Genomic DNA, 17,163 nt, shown 5'->3' on the forward strand with positions numbered 1-17,163 from the left:
GTATGCGCAGTGGTGAAACACAAAGTCAGTGGTCAAACATACTTATTTTCAATACACACACCAGCTAGGACCCTAGTGGAAATCACAACTCTATCTCTGCATGCAGCCTTGAAGAAAATGCTCTTACAGTACAATTACCTATAATGCTATTCTGTACTTCTCGCTTACTTGGTGGTAGATCAGGGATGTGTCTTCTTTCAGGATCATCATAGTCAGAAGGACACTTCTGTTCCTTCTCTGTCGCTCTCAATGAAAAGACAGAGGTGGCGATAAGAGGACCTGTTGTTAAAAGTATACAGAAATTATTAGTTTATCCACAGCACTTTGTTTCAGGATTGTATTCACTTTGAGGTCCATCATGAATCCAAGTCTGGGAAAAAAAGAATGGAGCCAGACTGCAGCTAAGCAATAATATATTGCAGAGAGCTATATGGTAAAAAAACATTAGTTCACATCAAGTTCTCTTTTTGCCTGCCCAAAAAACATTTTTTTGCAATAGCCTTTAAGCCCAAGGCGGACAGGGCTTTTATTCCATCTGACATTCTCCTAGTGGTCTGAAGGCATTGAAGGGCGGTTTTAAAAGCCCAGGACTGCTGCTGGTGCCTCTGCCACTTTTATTAGCTCCCCAGGATTAGTTGCAGCAGGCACAGGGAGACTCAACTAGTAGGAGGGAAAGACAGGGGAGATAATGAGGTAAGTAGAGAGAGAGAGAGAGAGAGAGAGAGAGAGAGAGAGAGAGAGAGAGAGAGAGAAGAAGACAATGAGAGCAAAGAGAGGGGAAAGAAAGGGAGAGGGCTGCTTTTGGTCAATACGTGAAATACTATTTTCCGAATTGACGTGATTATGTACCATTCTGCGGAAAGTATTTCAGCATTTAAACTGGTGATATATTATCAATGGTCACTGGAAAAGTAATAAAGTAACTTATGGGATGGGTTTCTCTCTAACTGGAGTACATCAGATTAGAATAGTTTAGTTCAGATATAAGAAAGGCACCCAGTGATAAGAAAGCCAAACGCCTATAGGTGTAGGGTGCTGCACCTAAATATGCAACACAGAAAAGTAAGCTCTGGATGGCCTCCGTTTGGATTTAGAACCATGCCAGAGAAATGCATAAGTTCACAAGTGATGCACTGTTTTGCCAGCTTAAATATCTGTTTTGCGGCAAAACAATTAAGCAATTTATTAATCAAATACTGCTGCCACTACGGAAAGTACAATAACTCAATAACTCAATTTTAGTTTGGTCTCTCATGCTAAATAGAGTATTAAAGTGGTGTGTGTGTGTATATATACATATATATATATATATAAATATATATATATATATATATATATAGAGAGAGAGAGGGAGAGAGAAAGAGAGAGAGAGATAATAGATATCAGAAAGACAGTGCAAAACAGCAAGCCCTCACGTGACAGAAAACAATGCATGAAACAGTGCAAAGAAAAACAAGCAATACATCACAAGAGTTTATATATAAAGGAGAGAAAGAATTGCCCACTTTAGGACCAAGAGGAAAGAAAGCAGTAGACCAGAGTGTATGAAAAATACGATTACCGAAGGATAAAGTCAAACTTACAGAAAGCAGACATACAGCTGTACTAAACATCCACTGGCAAAACCAACAGGTCTGGTATTGGCTGCCACTAGCCTTTTGGCTTCATCATTACTTCTTTTCTTTATTCACATTTTTGCAAAAGTTTATTGTTTGAAAAGCTGCTGTGCCCTCGTCAATCTTTAAAAAAAATAAAGGTTAAAATCAAAGATATAAATTGTGTGTGGATGTGCTGCTTGTGAAAGGGTAGCATGAAGTTAGCCAACGGCTGCAGTGGGCTGACCCATTGCCCCATGCTGTATGCTTTAGTGGGTGGAAGAAAAATGTGGATGACACAATAATAGTCCAATGAGATGCTAACTAAGGGTACCCTGACAGGCATTAATAGGCTAAAGGGGGAAAGGGAAGTACTCTCTGGGTTGTAAGGAAGAGATTTCTGAAAAACCAAAGATGGAGATGGCTTACCTGGCCATTGCCTGGCTGCAACACAGTTCTTCCAGAATAAGGAATAATGGAAATATTCAAAGCTGCAGCTATCATTAGTGCAGCTGCTGTAGTGCACTGGGTCTCAAAAGTGAAAGCTGCTACTGAACTACAACTATCTTTCGCTAACCAAACAGCATACATGTGTGTCATGTTCAGAAAGCATGCAAATAGGCGAAAGGCAGCAGATCTCTGTGGAGGGTCCACCGCACACTGTAGTAGACCCAACTCCAAGGAGTAGCTGTTGGCTTTAAAGAGAAAAATTTTCTACTAGCCAGTACATTTCAAACTTAAGGAGCTGCAAATACAGCAGTACTGAGGTCTTTGGAAGCAACTGAAAGATAATTATAAAACAGAAATATGATGAGGCGGTGGTGAATAGTAACATATAATGGCTACATTACAGGGATCAGGCGAGATCAGGTGCTTTTACGGGGGTATGGGTGTGGGGTTTTAAGCCAACAGCACCTTGTATTTCCAGGATGTCTCACATCCAGGTACTAACCAGGCTTGACTCTGCTTAACTTCCGAGATCAAACGAGATTAGGCACTTTCAAGGTGATATGGCCGCAGATTACATTACAGAACCATCAGGGACCAATGTATGTAAATGGTTTCTTTTGTTTTCCTGTGTCTTTTCATGAACCTAGGAATGAGAGAAGGGGTTGGCTAGGCACCTCAAAGATCTGGTGATACAACTGTGCATAGAGTGAGGTAGATCCCTGGTGCAATCTGAAAGACACTGTCACACTTGACTCATAATCACACCATCCAATCTGAGAATGCTCTAGCAGGGAGACACCCCAGTCACTCCCATGAAGATATGTCTCTGATAGTGGTACTTAAACTGTGAGGAACCCCAAAAGGCGGATTGATTGAAGAAAGCATAGTCTGGAAATAAAAAATGCATGTATACCCAGAGATATCATGGCTTGGTGAATTTCTTTCATCACATTCTGGTAAAGTTCTTTTTGCCATTCATGGAGCAGTTTCCACTCCTCTTCTGAGAAATATGCAGCAACATCTCGGAATGTAACTGGAACCTGGAAGAAAACAATATGAATAACAAGCACCATTACACTAGTTGATGAAAAAAGCATTTGACAATACAGATTGACTGTTAGGCAGATCCTGTCTGGTATGTTCATTTCCCTGTGTCGAATGCTACAGAGTCCACATAGTCTTCAAATCTACCCTCTCTTACCATGGGCATATCCCAAACCATTTATTTCATTTTCTGTTTCTATCTCTGCCACCTAAGCTTGGGGGGTACTTGATAAATTGACTGTGTAATGACAGTGTATCTTTGGATTACACCCCACCCCTTCAATCTCATATTGTGACTTCTGATTCTTATAATAGCTCTTTACTGAAAAGTGTTTGCACCCTGTCTATAGCTAGATTTTAGGTTACTAACTAGAGGAAAAGCAAGGTATGAACTCTCACAAAGTTAATAATTAAATGCCTTGTTAGCTCAATATAACTTCACTGAGAAATCTGGTGTTTAATCCCATTATCTGTGGCACACGAGGTACAAACGTTCTTCAAAGAAATGTGAATTAAGTATTTAGGTAGCACCAAACCAACATTACAGTAAAAAAAAAAACAGTAAAATTCACAAACCAACACTGTTAAAAAAGCATACTGAGCAAACACAGTGAAAAAAGCATACTGAGTAAAATAGCCAAAAATTGATAATGACTTCAGGAAATATATATTTCTAAAGGAAATGTCCAAGAGGACCAGAAGAGGAACAATGCAAATTTAAATGTCAATGTTATTCACTGGGCATTACCTAAAGCATCCACTGGAAGACATTCTTGCATCAAATACAAATGATAGTTACAAGCAACTGGCTCTGCCTTGTACAAGCCCGTAGATCAGGGACATGTGCAGTTACCTTGCAGGGTGGTTTTTTCAAATTCATCCAAACCTCCAGGAGCTCTTTAGGGCAGTGCTTAATTTCTAAATAAAAAGGTGCTGGTGCCAAAAGCTCTCCTCTGAGACACATGGCTGCTGCAATTAAATGTGTGAGCACAGAGAACTAAAGCAAGGTAATCCTAAAGCCATCTCAGGCCTCTTTAATCCATTTACAACCTCTCCCTGCCCCTTCAGCTCACTCTTGGAACTTTCTGCTTTTTCATGTTTCTCTTCCTCCATCTTTCCCATATGTGTCTTTTGCTCACAGTAAAAGCTGGAGGCAAAAACATAAGTGCCATCCCTCAAAAATAAGTGCTGGTGTCCTGCACTGGACACCACCTGCTCAAATTAAGCACTGCTTTGGGGGGTGGGGGGAATGATGATTTAAAAGAGAAACAGACTTGTCTCTCCCTCTGCTTCAAGCATTTTTCAAAGGTCCAGCGCCCACTTTTATAGAAGTTGCACATTTTCTTCTGGAGCACTTCTAAAGCTGCAAAGGTGGTATGGACAGCTTCCACAACACAAATAGCAGTGGGGGGCAGGCACAATCATTCTCTTCAGCTATGGCTCAAGCACAAGTCCTAGTTCTAACTGGTCATCTGGTTCCTCTACAGGCTGCCCCTCTTTCTCTTGGATCTCCCTGGGACTACAGTGGGCAAGTAGGTTTGATCTTTCTGAAACACCTCAGAATCTTGAGTGCAGGAGAGAGCAGAAACCAGACCTTAGTTTTTTATGAAGTAAACACACCAACAGGCTTCTCTCTAAATCAAGTCAGTTGTATATTGTGACATTTTGTACAGTTACATAATGTACCATAGGGAGGGGGCTGCAAGGGCAACACTCACACCTAACAGTACACCGACATATACACACTCAAATACAACAAAAATAGACAACCCCACATACACAGCACACACACTGCAGCCAGCACACACCACACGTCAGGAACACACACACTTACACATGGCAATACAGCACAGGCCTAGACTCGCACAATACCATACAACATACTAACACGTCACAACAACACCATAACCGCACCATCATAAATAAATTCTCAAGTACTCACAACCGACACTGGCCAGGGGCTCATCACACATACAACAAAATGTACAACCAACAGGGAACGGACATATACAATTACACAATCATACAGCTTAGCAATCGACACACACAGCACATCATACCTATCACACCATGCACAACAGAGGCAGACTCACACAGTCAAAGCACCCAAAGCCACACACCACAACAACATGTCAACACAAACACCACACAATACCATGACAACAACATGACTGCAACATACACATGCCCATCACACAAAACACACCCTATCCCTGGGGGCAAAAGCACTGCACACACCCTCACATACTGCCCAAACAATACAGGAAGCACAAGCACCACACACACATAAATATTCACACACAACCAATGTAAGGCAGGAACAACTCAAACCTAGGAAAGGAAAAGCAGGACAAAGATGTAACCAGAAAACCCAACGAATGGTTGGTCTGAATATATTTGTGACACACCAAATAAAAAAGTTCAAGGCCATTGGACAGTCCAATATAAAAACAATGTGGTGCGCCAAAGGCACTATATGGTGCCCGAACTGGAATCCTAACTACCATATAACCTCCACAGGTAGTCATCAATGGGGCAGGCAGGCACATCAGGGATGAACTGGGGAGGTGGTGGGGAAAGGGCGGGAGTTGGGCTTTAGCTTGGGAGGGAGTGGTTTAGGCTTGGGGAGAGTTGGGTCTTCTTGGGAGGGGTCGAATCCTTGGTGAGGGAGGAGAATGGGTACTGGCAGGGGGGTAGGAGAGGCCTTGGAAGTTGAAAAGATAGCCTTGGGGAGGGCAAGGGATTGTATAGGGTTACACGGGGGGCATGGAGGAGTTAGGAAAAGATCAAACTCTGAGGGGAAGGCTTTTTTGCACACGCGGGGATGGTCATAACAAAAGGGCTTAGGTGGCAGGGAGAGGAAGTGGTTGTATGAGGTGTCGATGTGGATGTCCTGGATGCCTGTTTGTGGGAGGTATTCTTGCGGGTGGTGGGTGTATGTTGGGTGGGTAAGTGAGGGCGTTTAATGCGTCTTGGACTCATGGGGGTGGTGGTGCTGGGGGATGCTGTGGTGGGTAGTTTGCGGTCTGCTGGGGTGGTGACTGCAGGTATGGTGAATGTGCTGCATGTAGGTGTGTAAGTGGTGTACTGTCTGTGGGTGTGGTGACGGGGTGGATGTCTGAGGGTCTGCTTGGGTGATGTCTGCGGGTAGGATAGGTGTGGTGGCTGGATCAATGAATGTTGGTGTGGTGTCTGCAGGTGCGTCAGGTGTTGTCTCTGTGATGCTGAGGGTGATGGTGGTGTCAGGGCAGGTTGTGACTGTTGCTGTGTGTGCAGCTGTATGTTGCTTGTGTGTATGTCGGTGGTGTGTCTTGTGGTGCTTATGTTTGACTGTGCTACCCTTGGATGTTGAGGTGGATGCATGCCTGTCTGTTTGAGTGCTTTGGATGGGTCGGGGAAGGTGGGGGATTGGGAAGAGGAAGGTGGAGGCGGGACAGTAGACCAAGGGGGACTGGCTGGGGTCAGTGTGGAGGCCAGAGGTTGAAATGATCGCTGTAGGCCAGCCAGTGCACCATGAATGCCCTCCAGGAATGCATTACTCTGTTGTATCTGAGCTGCCAGTCCCTGGGTGGCATTCACGATTGTCGACTAACCCACATAGATTGACCTCAGGAGATCAAAAGCCTCCTCACTCAGGGCAGCAAGGCTACCAGGGGCTTGGGCAGAGGTGCCTGCTGAAAAGGAGACACCCACCCTTTTGGGTGAGCGGGCACAGCCAACTGGTTGGGGAGCTACAGGGAGGGCGGTGATAGAAGGGGAGTGGTGGACAGAGATGGTGCTGCGGTGGTCCCAGATGGGTCCAGCAGGGAGTGTCCACTGGAGGATTCCAAAGAAGATGAACTGGATCCTGTATCTCCATGGCACTCTATTTGCCCTCCATGCCACTGGGTCCCTCGGTGTCGGTATTATCGTGGCTGGAGGTCCCATGGCCAGAAGCTTCCCCACTCGGCTGTACTTTGTCTCCTTCGTCTACCGATGCTGGTGCTGGAAAACAGAAAGTGAGGAAGGGTCATCACATTCTTTACATACCAGTTACATCACATTGTACACATCAGTAACATCACATCTTGTTATACAACAGCCCCAGGTAGCACATTAAGATACAATGTATGTACATCCGTCAATCATAACATTGTCACACATCAGCTAAGCTACCTATCTCACACCTAAAATACCATGATGTCAGTAGAGCTAACGCACTAACCATTCAATGACAAGGTGACTTGGCCACATGATACTGGGTCCCTATCCACAGCAACATAGTCAACCAACAACCACGCTATGGGAAACAGATGTAACATAGATTTCCACATATCACATATACAAACTAAATACATACCAACTAACTGGCCTGATGTAATGTACCAGGCAAGGAAACACATTGTATAGTAAACACAAGACAGCACGTTGCACACAAGCCATACCCACTTCATGTCGCTGAGTTCACAAACTTCACAATGAAAATTTGCAAACATGCAAATACTCTAATTGGCATAACCAAATATTAGAAGATGAAAGAGTCAGAAAATGTCACCTAAACATGTACCAATAGTGATGCAGGAAAGGATCATACATACTTTGTGGACCAAGTCATCTAAGTCATTGTCCTCCTGAAAATAAAGTACAGCACTCATTTAAGGGTCTAATTAGCTCAGAGCATTTACTCACACACAACCACAGGTAGTATATCTGCTCTTTCAACTCAAAGGACACCTGTCATGTGCATGAAGGTGAAATACAGTTCAATGTTCCATGCAACTATCACATCAATAGCTCAATGAATGAGTGGCAACATCACTATCCACACATCAGACATGACTGGCCTTGAATCTGTTTGGGAACTAAATCAGAAAGACAGACCACACCTGAGGCTACCACGACAGGTACACCCACCATGATGCCAGCCAAATGCCTGAATATACATACCATACCTCTCACATGTGTATGTGAGCTACAACACCTGCACCACATTGGTGTCAGTGCAAACAATAGGTTTCCATACAACAATGACTCAAAACCAGTGCTTAATTTGTGCTTGTTGTTTCCGGTGCTGAGCACCACCACTTATTTTTGAGGGCCGGGGCTTATTCTTCTGCCTCAAGCACTTGCTGCGAGCAAAAGAAACATATGGGAAAGAAGGAGGAAGAGAAAAACAAATAAGCCTCACAAAGGGAGAAATTAGAAAGCTGCAAGAGTGAGCTGAATGGGCAGGGAGTGGCTTTATATGGATTGAAGAGGCCAGAGATGGGTTCAGGATTACGCCTCCTCAGTATTCCGTGTTCACCCATTTAATTGCAGCAACTGCGTGTTTAAGAGGAGGGCTTTGGGCACCGGCATCTTTTTATTTACAAAGTAAGCACTGCTCAAAACATATCCAAAATAGCAAGAGAAAGTACTTTTTTAACTCATTACAATGTAGATTAATGACATTACCTTTCAGTGTACACATGATGTTGGCAAAAAACAGTGACGATTATAACTGTGAATAATATGTTGGGGGCCTATTTATCACGCCTACAACCCGATGGCTAAGGAAATAGTTGTGTAGCCACCTGCCACCTATAGATCATGAACATGGTACTAACATTCATAGCCCTGAAACCTATGTATGTGATCCAATAGGAGTCTAGCAATACCTCCATGGTTACCAACATGTCGGATGTCCACTCAGATGATACATTACAGAGGCCTTTGTGGAGCCCTCAGTTACTAAGGTAGTTCACCTTGTAACGAGTCTGAATAAGTTTTGCAAGTAAAATGTCAGACGGACATCACAGTCTCACATGATGCTGTCACTCATCAGAAACCTTTTGAAAAGTAGGAATGACTTCATATTGTCAGACTATGTTGCACATAGACATGGATCATGGGGTATTGGAATGGGCAAACGGCAAAGACCAGGACAACTTATCATGATGATATTGGAAGTACTGACCTGTAGGTGAGAAGGAACAACCACCAGAGTATGAAAAGCTGTATAATGGTACACATATGACACAGTCACATGTGCATCATCATATGCCTCTGTACAGAGGGGACAACATAGGAGAATAATATGTCCCTATACAAATTAGATTGTGCTTATCTGTGTAGCAATGTTGAGGACTGTACATCAATGTGTTCCTTGGAGATCTTTGACCCTTTCTACTTACCACACTGTCACAGCTTGGAAACTTTCACATCATACACTAGCCTGGTAGAGATGAAACTGTGTCCAGTCTATACTTAACCCCTTGTGGCTGCTGTGCTGCCCTCAAATGCCCATCCAACACTGGGTAGGCCACCACCAATATGCGGGCCTTTGGGGGATGGGGGTCAAGGTCCAACAGGCACCCCATCCTTCTTGGGAGGACATCCCCAGCTGGGCCTCTGTGATGTTTTCCGAGCCCAGCGTCTCAGGTCCTCCCACCACTTCCTACAGTGGGTGCTCCGCCGGCTGTGGACCCCCAGGGTCTGCACTTTTTTAGTGATGGCACGCCAAATCCCCTTTTTTCTGATGGGTGTTGACCTGCATAAATGACAGACAAGAAGAGAATGGCATGTCCACATACAGAATACCAATACAAGTGGAGTGAAAATACATGTTAGTGCAACTAGCCATATACAGACTGCCTACAAAATTCCCTTCAATGAGGGATGACCATCTGCAGTCAGGCCATGTGTGATGTTGAGACAGGCATACAACGTGCATATCCGGCACTAGGTGTCAGCTTGAAACAGGTGACCAGACCACAAGCATCTCTCTAAACATGGTATATCTTTCCAAATATATTTTTCACACCACCTTTAATGATCATGTTTTACAGTCTGCAGTTGGGTCAGGGTACATACATCACACACTCTCTACTATGTCTCAGGACTCAAAATCTACCTGTACACATAAGGACATGTCCACCTACCCACCATTTTTACCACAATCCTTCATTCCAACACATTTCCTGTACATCATCATCCACTTAGCCCTTAAAACATTGCAATTCCATTTCAATTACCTGCTCCTTTGGTGCACCATAGAGCTGCCCATAAAGGGGTAGAACCTCCACAAGCTCATCAAGCTCCTCTGGGGAGAAGGCAGGGGTCCTATCACCTATTGGACATTGCATGATTGCTCCCAGAGGCAGAACACAGCAGCTCATGTCGTGGAGGTCTTGCTGGCAGCAGTGTCAGGAATCAAGTAGGAGATGGTGATCACGTCTGCAGCATAAAAGACTATAACCGCCGGCGGACATTGCCATTTACCTAAGACTGCCAAAGGCAGCAATGTGTTCCAATGGCAATGTCCACCAATGACAGTGTCCACCGCGGTTGTATCCGTCTAACGCTATGACGACTTTCGGGGCAGACTTGGGTCACTTCCTAATGTCCAGTACAGCAGGTCAGGCAGCTTCCATTTTAAGGCTCATGTATGAATGAAAAGATTATTTAAAAGTTGTGTCAAAAGCTGTGAAACATATCTACAGCATTGTGTTCACTGCTGGCTTTGAGCAATCGTAGAAATGTGCATGAATTACGTACAGGATGTAAAAATGATATGGTGTAAGTAATGTAAATGTAGTAGCATAGTCGGCAAAGCAATGACAATCTGACATATGGTATATATGTACCAAATATGTGCAACATTTTAAGAATATTCATGTCACAGACTGTCAGTGACATGCTTTTCCATTTCTAAAATATGATAGAGGAAAGGGGATGTGAATGCAGTAATAAGCCATTATTTGCCTAGGCATGTTCAGTGTACAACGTTTCAACAGTTTCATGTGGAATTTAGACAAGCATTATCTATGACATGGGTATGATCATACTTCTGATGTACAGAATAAGTGATACACATACATTCTGGCTTTCTCCCACATAGGCACCCTGGCATGAGAAGAGTGAGAGAACCTCTAGTGTACCATCCACTAGCAGACCTGCAGAGCATGGAGGAGTGACATGTGATTCAGGTCTACCGCCTGGATAGGCATACAATCATGGATCTCTATCATCAGTTGGAACCAGATCTGATGCCTGCCATTTGTAATCCCGATAGCATACCACCCATTGTACAAGTCATGTCAGCTGCACTTCCTGGCCACAGACTCCTTTCAAAATACAGTGGCCCTAACTGCAGGGATGCCTCAGTCTATGTCCACTCTGGTCTTGAAGGCTGTATGTTTGCATCGTTGAAACAACTGGACAGCTACATCAGATTTCTACAACGTGAAGATTTGACCCATGTAAAGGCTGATTTGTATGCTTTGGGACACATTCCACATGTGGCTGGAGCCATAGATGACACCCATGTAGCCTTGGTTCCCCCAAATATCAATAAACAGGTGTATAAGAACAGGAAAAACTACCACTCCATTAATGTGCAAGTGGTCTGTTTGGCTTACCTCTACATTTCACAAGTTTGTGCAAGGTACCCGGGGTCAGTCCACAATTCCTTAGGCATGCAAAACAGCAATCTCCCACTGCTGATGACACAACAATACAGAGAGAGGGCTTGGCTGATTGGTAAGTCACATATGTCATGTGTGTCTGTCACTTTTATCAGCTAACAAATGCGTGGATGTCTGTTACTTATGTTTGCCTTTCTAAACTCTTCTTTACAAGGGAGTCAGGTTACCCAAACCATCCCTGGTTGTTGATACCAGTGAGGTACCCAACCACACCAGGGCAAGTCTGCCTCAATGAGGCCCAAGAAAGGACAAGGCGTGTCCTGGAGCAGACTTTTGGGCTCCTGAAGGCAATATTCTGTTGCATCGATAAGTCTGGTGTAGCACTACTCTACTCACCCACCAAAGTATGTCAAATTATTGTTGCCTGCTTCATGCTCCACAACCTCACCCTGAGATGTCAAAACCCATTTATACCAGATGAGGGGGAGCCAGCAGTTCCAGCGAGTGAGAATGCAGATTTGCAAAGTGAAAATGAGTATGATGAGGATGAAGCTGGAGACATCAGGGCAGATCTTATCAATCAATACTTCACCTGACTTTAGGCATGTTATGTAATTTAAGTAACTCAGTGGGGTATTGTTGGGGGTAGGGATGCTTGATAAAGGTGATAGTATGACCATCAAACAGGTCATAAGTAGCCTCAAATCCCATAAATAAGATGTTCATGCAGAATATCACAATGCACAGTCTGAGTTATCATTGTATATAGGAATTGGCTGTATAATGTTTTTGTTTCAATGCAGCCTATACCCTATGTTTGACATTTATGATTTGCAGATTACTTCACAAGGTCATCCTCATTTGGCAATATGGGACAGTGTCATAGGGAGGTGGGATTTGCAGACTGACAAGTGAAGTGAACATGGATTGAGCTAGGTACTGTCAGGCATGAGATTTGTGGTATGTAAATCTATGCCCAGACTGTCAGGACAGTGGGATGGTATTGTCCTATTCCACTCAGGCGACCTATTTGGCATTGCAGGTTTGTTCAATACTGCAGTGTGTGTTCATTTGTCTCTCAGACATGGCATCCTGTGCTATCCATATCCTCAACCATCAGAATGGTTTGTATAGGTAATAACTAACTTGTATGTAGCTGTCACTGTTTCCTCACTGCAGGCGACTGTGCATGTGTATCAAGACTGACATAGGGGAGTGGCATGCTTACTAATACCGGACCATGGTAAGTGGAAGGTTCAATAACTGGGGGCCTTTTTACTGACCTCTGTATGTATCATGGGTATAGTCATTTTGGAGCTATGGTATGGGTATGTAATAAGGCTCTAGCTGATGATACATTGAAACAATATGTTTGCCTATTGGGACAGTGAAAGTCTGAGATGCCCATAACTTCAGTAGGTTGTGGGGTGGTAGTGACTGACACCTATGCAGAAACACCGAAGCGAGCAGCAGTTCTTCATTGTGTGATCATTGGCAATCTCTCAACCTAATGTGGGAAAGTTCAATTAAAGTGATTTGAGTTATGTCTATCATTATTATTTAATGCAAAATCTACCCTGATTAAACAGTACATGTGAGATGGAACATTACAAATGGCTTACATTTGAGAGAAACTTTTTTGTACAAGAGGTGTAATACATGACAGTTAAATATGGTTGATAAATTACTCTCATGCATGATCTCTGGTTAAGTAGTATTTATTGAGGAATGCACAGGAAAATTAGCAACTTGGATCAAATATAACACAAAGGAAACAGTGAAGGGTTCTGTCATGGTAGATGAAATCATCAGGGTAGCTGCTACAACATTTGGAGACCATATGAAAATGGAGAGAGGTTTTAGAAAAGTCAACAGGGGAACCAATCAGTAGAGATTCACTTCCTGGCAGTGGTTTTGGTCCTGGCATCTGTTCCTCCTGGATGTTTTGGGAGAAGACCACATTTGTGGGGGGCTCTTCAGCTACAGAGGTAGAGGTGTCTGAGGCATGTCCTTCCCCTGGCAGGGCTTCCATTCTACTAGCAGCCACAGACGTGGAGGGGTCTGGTGTCTCATTGCTAGTGGAAGGGGCCAACTGGTGTGTGCAAAACTGACTCAGTGTGGTATTCATGTCTCTCGGCACCCCTGCAATGGAAGCCAAGTGGGCATTTTGGGCCTGCCACTGCTGCATGACTTCCTGGTGGTAGTCACTCTGCAGATGCTTTATCTCCTCCATCATGGTGTGTACCTGGACAATCATGCCTTGGAATTGTTGGTAAGCTCCTAAGACTTGGGAGATGGTGTCCTGGCCAGTAGTTACCCTAGCAGCCTCTATCCTCTGGCCCACGCCATCCCTCCCACACACCCTATCCCCCCACGTGCCTTGCCCACTCCCACTGGTGCTAAGTTCATCATTGTCTGGGTTTGCGACAGGAGACTCAGGTACCTGTACTGGGGGAGGGGGCACAAGAAGGTAGAGACCGTCCTTGGAACACAGGTTTTGGGGTGAACGGTTGCCTGTGATGTTTAAGCAACAGGGATGGGAGAAGTCGAAGTAGGCAGGGTGAGGCTCACAGTTGTTGACTGACCAGTTACAGATAGGCCAGCTTCATCCTCAATGTCCACACATCCAAGGATGTATTCCTCACTGAGGGCTTCATCCAGAGGGGTACTGGCAGTCTCTAGTGTCCATTCCATCGTGTCATTGGCTAGGTTATCTGTAGGAGAGGTGGAACACACACTTGCTGAAAGTAATGCAACAAGTGATATCACAGTTTGACCACAAGACATGTTATGTGATATGCACACAAATTCTTTACTTGATCCCCTGATATGACAATGACACCTGCTTCCAAATCTGGGCTAGGGCTATATGGAACACCTAGATTTCCAATTGTATACATCATGCTACAAGATGTTGGAGTAGCTTGGTGGTTAGATGACTGTTCATTGACTCACATCTTGTCTGACTGCTGACAACATTTTAAAGGGATCTCTAAGTTAGGTGTATAGCATCATTGAGTCAACTAAGAGCTGCACAATGTACTATGGTAACAGAGCTGGCCAACAGTATCGGTGTAACCATTATACTTAGGCCTCTGTATGGGTGTACTCCAGGTATATCCAGCTTCCTATATTGGTGCCCCCCAGTTGAGTACATGACAATTTTTGGATCATGATTTAAAGGCCTGTTTAGTAGGGAACACAGCTGTAGTCGTGTGTTGTTTGTAATAGTACTGGCAGGTGGTCATAGCATTGATGTCATTGCCATGGACTGTACAATTAGAGTAGTCAGATGGGTTGAATTAATTGTTAGTTTCACATGCAAGACTATTTGACTTGTAGTACTATGTTCTGGTTTCCTTAATGGTAGAACAGTGGATGCTGGGAGTTGCAGTGCTGTCAGCCCCCGTACTATCCATTCCATACACAGACAGTGTGCCCCCAGTGAGTCTAGTTGACATGTGGTATGCCAGAGAGGGATCTTTGGACATTTGTACTCAGGGGTGGTGAGTGGGTTGGATGTTAAGTTGGCCAAAGGTGATCAGTGAGCATGCAGGACATTTCAGTTTGGTGATAGTTGTTGTAACGTGACTTACCCGACTTTATTCCCCATGTGCTCCTGTCAAGCCCTCAGCATGCAGGATGTCAAAGACCTTCTCCTCCCATGATGTGAAAGTTGGGGGAGGAGTTGGAGGTCCACCGCCAGTCCTGAGGCCCACCAGCTGGTGCCTGGCAGCCATGGAACGTACCTTCACCATGAGGTCGTTCCACCTCTTCCTGATGTCCTCCCTTGTGCGTTGGTAGCTGCCTTCAGATTTCACCCGGTCGCCTTTACTTTGCCACAGCTCCATTTTACTGATGATAGATGTTTGCTGGACTTGAGCTCCAAATAGGTGTGGCTCTATTCTGATGATTTCGTTCACCATGACCCTCAATTCATCATCGGTGAAATGGGGATGCTTTTGTGGGTACATGGTAGTGTTAGACGGGACGGTGAGGAAGAATAAAATAAGAATTTAAAAAATCAATTGGTGATGAGGTGTGGGTGCAGTGATGTGAGTTGTTGACCTGTGGTGTCAAATGTGTGTGGTACTAATGTATGTGTTGGGTGTGTTGTGCAGGTGTGGGATGAGTGCTATGTGAAGGGTGTAGGGGTGGCTGCTCCATGGTTGGTATTTATTTTGTGTGGCCTCTATCTAACAGTGTCTGGCGTTCTGGTTGCAAAGGATTGTGAGATGAGAAGGGACATGTTTTATAGTGCAGTATGTAGGTGTGTCAGGTGGGGGGATGTGTGTCAGGTATACGGTTTTCAAACTATCCAGTGTGGTGTGGAATATTACTGATGTGAACACCGACCACTGTGGTTTGCACCGCCACTGGTGTTCCACCATGGAAAAACATTTATTGTGCTTTGTGGGCCGTGATAGGATCTAATGTTTTTTGGCGGGCTGGCGGTGCTGGGACTGCCTCTTTCCCACCCTCCAGTGTCCTAGCGGTTTGGGATTTTTGGCAGACTCTGCTGTGTGGGTCATAATACGGCAGTCGGATTACCACCAACATGGCAGTCTTTTGGCAGCTGCCACTGCGGCAGTCTTGCCAAAAGACCGCCAAACTTGTAATGAGGCCCTTAGTCTGACCTAGGGAAAAACTATCCACTATTCTGAAGGCCTTCCAAAAAGGCAGGAACCTTCTGCAACTGTGATGAGCTCTGCCAGACTGACTACATGAATGCATTCCATATCTGAATAACTTTTCTATAAACATGCTATTTTGGGAGTTCCTAGATTTTCTTTGTGCTATCAGTTTGTCTGTTCGCGCTCATGCATTCTACATTCATAGACAACTATAGGGTAGTGTACCTCTAATTAACAGCCCAGGACTTCCTGCTAGGAAACCTCCAGCAAGTAGCCCCACAATTATTGTCACTGCACACGGTGGCAGGGACACATGCAGATCCAGTTTAGATAAAGTACAGGCTTCAGCACAGACTAACAACTTTTCTAGAAATCTTATTTGTGGCATAGTTACCAAAAATCTATATACATCAGTCAATTAGAATTTTGATAAATATATAAATGCTGCAAGATTGGCTTGCACTTTCCTAAGCCAATTTATGGAAAAATCACTTTATACTGAAAACTGCCCTTGGTAGAATAAAAAGACTATGTCCACCCATGCAGTAAATTGCACATTTGAATCCAGCTGCTGCATACATATCCCAGTTCCATATTAGGCATATCTTGCTTTTACACAAAAGAACCCATGCTTTGTGTGATAAAAGCCACTAATATGTGATTTGGCTAAAGTGATATTAAAGCAGGCCTTTATATATGTTTACTGAAAACGTGTTTGCTGAAGCATGTGCTTACAATAATTCAGGAACAACCTCAAATACAGGTTTCGAAGTTACTCATGTGGTTGATGTAAAGCCACATAGCAGTCCATGTGTTATGTTAGAGTCTGTCACCACTGCTGAAGCTTCCATGGTCTATTACTATGACACGTAAAAGTTAGAAGTGTCAATTGGAATTAGTATGTTTTTGTGTTCCGCTGCTGTTGCCGCTTATATTTGTATTGCTATATTTACGGTATATGCACATGCCCTGGGAGCTATTTTACAGCATTCTAGAACAGTGGCTCCCAACCTGAGGTTCAGGGACCCTTGGGGGTCTGCAAAGTCTCCTCAAGGG

At 44.1% G+C, this 17,163-nt stretch overlaps 1 protein-coding gene across 2 annotated transcripts in view; it reads right to left on the reverse strand.

Moving 5' to 3' along the window:
- Positions 1 to 17,163, reverse strand: part of LOC138296311 (zinc finger protein 398-like) — a 98,022-nt gene that overhangs the window by 56,712 nt on the left and 24,147 nt on the right. The window contains exons 2-3 of one of the 2 annotated variants that reach the window (XM_069235337.1): positions 2,959 to 3,085; positions 169 to 279 (exon numbers count right to left, since the gene is read on the reverse strand). In XM_069235337.1, coding sequence (XP_069091438.1) covers positions 169 to 279; positions 2,959 to 3,085 — 238 coding nt within the window. Of the gene's footprint in view, positions 1 to 138; positions 280 to 2,958; positions 3,086 to 17,163 lie in introns of both variants that reach the window. The other variant, XM_069235336.1, reaches the window with a different exon arrangement.

The sequence above is a fragment of the Pleurodeles waltl genome, chromosome 5 (genome assembly GCF_031143425.1).
Source record: "Pleurodeles waltl isolate 20211129_DDA chromosome 5, aPleWal1.hap1.20221129, whole genome shotgun sequence".
NCBI lineage: Eukaryota > Metazoa > Chordata > Amphibia > Caudata > Salamandridae > Pleurodeles > Pleurodeles waltl.